At 43.9% G+C, this 2,446-nt stretch overlaps 1 protein-coding gene across 1 annotated transcript; it reads left to right on the forward strand.

Moving 5' to 3' along the window:
- Positions 1-452: 452 nt before the first annotated feature.
- LOC141134299 (olfactory receptor 11L1-like) lies at positions 453-1,388 on the forward strand. Its single transcript, XM_073623873.1, has one exon. It carries the CDS (start codon positions 453-455, stop codon positions 1,386-1,388), a length of 936 nt encoding a protein of 311 aa, XP_073479974.1.
- Positions 1,389-2,446: the final 1,058 nt, after the last annotated feature.

Genomic DNA, 2,446 nt, shown 5'->3' on the forward strand with positions numbered 1-2,446 from the left:
AAGCAATCTGTCATGAATGAAAGCCATTCATGACAGTTTTGCTTACATGTTAATATGTGATCGCTATGATTGGTACCGAGCACTGTGATCCAACGGACACAACAGTCACAGGATTGCACAGATGCAATCTGGGCATACCAGTATGCCAGGGGCGTACCAGTGTGCATGTGCACTGTGATGTACTGGTACATTGCATTGCCTTGGGATGAGGCCCACCAGCAGAAAATGTACTGCTGGTGGTCAGCAAGTGGTTAAGAATATGATTTCCTTGAAGAACTGTATAAATGGAACTGTATCTATTTTATTTGGGAAGTGACAAACACAACAAAACCTTTCTTGCCTCTTTCATTCTATAATAAAACTCATTATAGTTGTCTGTTATCATTATTTAATGGTTATTTTCTATTCTGTACATATTAATGGTTGCTACCTGTAAAATCTTCCAACAGGCCATGTGTGGGCAGAATAAGACAACGGTGATGGAGTTTTTTCTTGTCGGCTTCGGCCATCTCCAACACATAAAAAATGTTATCTTTGTTTTGTTCCTCATTGTATATCTGACCACAATAACAGGAAACATGCTAATTATGACCTTGATATCTACCAGTCCAAGACTCCATACTCCCATGTACTTTTTTATTTGTAACCTATCTGCCTGTGAAATATTTATTACCACTACGATCATGCCAAACACGCTTTACATTTTATGGGGGAATGGTGGCTTCATGTCATTTTATGGTTGTATCACTCAACACTACCTGGGAGCTTCATCAGGTACAGTAGAGGGCCTTCTCTTAATGGTTATGGCATACGACAGGCATTTGGCCATCTGCAACCCTCTGAGATACTCTTCCATCATGAACATTAACACGCGCAACCACCTGGTGGCTTGGTCTTGGGTGGTTGGATTTACAGTGATGTCCACGTTGACAATTACGATCTGCCACCTACAGTTCTGTGGTTTGAATACTATTGACCACCACTTTTGTGATCTGGCTCCACTTCTACAGCTGTCTACTTCAGAAACATCATTGATAGAGATGGAAGTTCTGTTTATAACCATCTCTCTGAGCATCATCCCATTTATCTTGATCATTGTGAGCTATATCTCTATATTTTCCACCATCCTGAGAATTTCCTCACGGTCTGGACGACAGAAAACCTTCTCCACATGCAGTTCACATCTAGCTTCTGTCTCTATGTATTGTGGATCAGTATTTATTACTTATATGGTTCCTTCTCAGCAAAATTTGCCAAAGATAAACAAGGTGCTCTCTTTGTTATACACAGTTGTGATTCCTCTTCTTAATCCAATTATTTATAGCTTAAGAAATCAGGAAATGATGGATTGTTTTAGGCATTACATTAAATTAATTAGTGTAGGGTAGCCATGTATTCTATATAAGTAGCTCTTACTCCAGCAGGACCCCACGGGTTTAGGGTCCCTAGGGTCTTTTCCCATAATTGCACCCACAACCAGGCACACAGTCACAGTCACTCCTTTAGCTCAATGAACACACTAGGGGTATGCTTTATTGTAGCACTTGAACTTGGGTAGCAGTAGGGTAACTGTGGGATACTCCAGTAACTCTAGTAGCAATCTGCAGACACCAATTTTCCTTCTAATATTGTGAGCAGAGTCCTTACACAAGCAGTTATCGAACTGAGCTATACCAGGACAACGCTGACTCCAACACTACGAGAAATAGCAGCAACACAGTCTCTAGGATCTCTCTTATCAGTCTGTACTCACTAATGTCCTTGGATAGTTGGATACCTCCTCCCAGTGGCGGCCGCTCCGTAAGGGGTGCAGGGGCTCCTCCCCCTATCCATGCGTCCGGACCCCTAATCTACATGCAGGGCGCCGGACGCATGGATTCCATTGTTCCAATGTTTTTTTTTGTTTTTTTTTAAGCACATGATTAGAGCCTGATGCTCTAATAGGCTTCAAAAAAGGAGGATGGGCTTGGGGTGCAGAGAACCTACTTGTGTGACAGTAGCGAATAAATATTCGCTATAAACACACTGATCCTCCTCCTGGTCTATCAGGAAGGCCCTATTGGCCAGGAAGTCCTAGGAATGACCGCCGCCGTTTGTCTCTCTGGGGGAATCGATGTTAGTTTTGTGCTGCCTCCCCCCCCCCCCCCCGAAACTTTGAGCACCAGCCACCACTGCCTCTTTCCAATATCTTCCAGACACCTTTGCCAGTGATACCTGACCAGATCCCCAGACAAAAGTGCCTCGATTAGCACTGGCAGCTTTTAGCAGAATAGGCTCCCCAGCCTAGCTGAGGCCTCAATGAACAGCTGACACGTGGCAACCATGCTCAGGAGGGCAGCAGACCTATGGGCTGGGATATCCTTCTTTGGGAAAAGAGACCTCTCTGCTCCAGGTCTCAAAATATTTAAGCTCTTTCCCAGCCACCATCTTGGCAACTCTCCCCATG

The sequence above is a fragment of the Aquarana catesbeiana genome, linkage group LG03 (genome assembly GCF_042186555.1).
Source record: "Aquarana catesbeiana isolate 2022-GZ linkage group LG03, ASM4218655v1, whole genome shotgun sequence".
In the NCBI taxonomy this organism is placed as follows: Eukaryota; Metazoa; Chordata; class Amphibia; order Anura; family Ranidae; genus Aquarana; species Aquarana catesbeiana.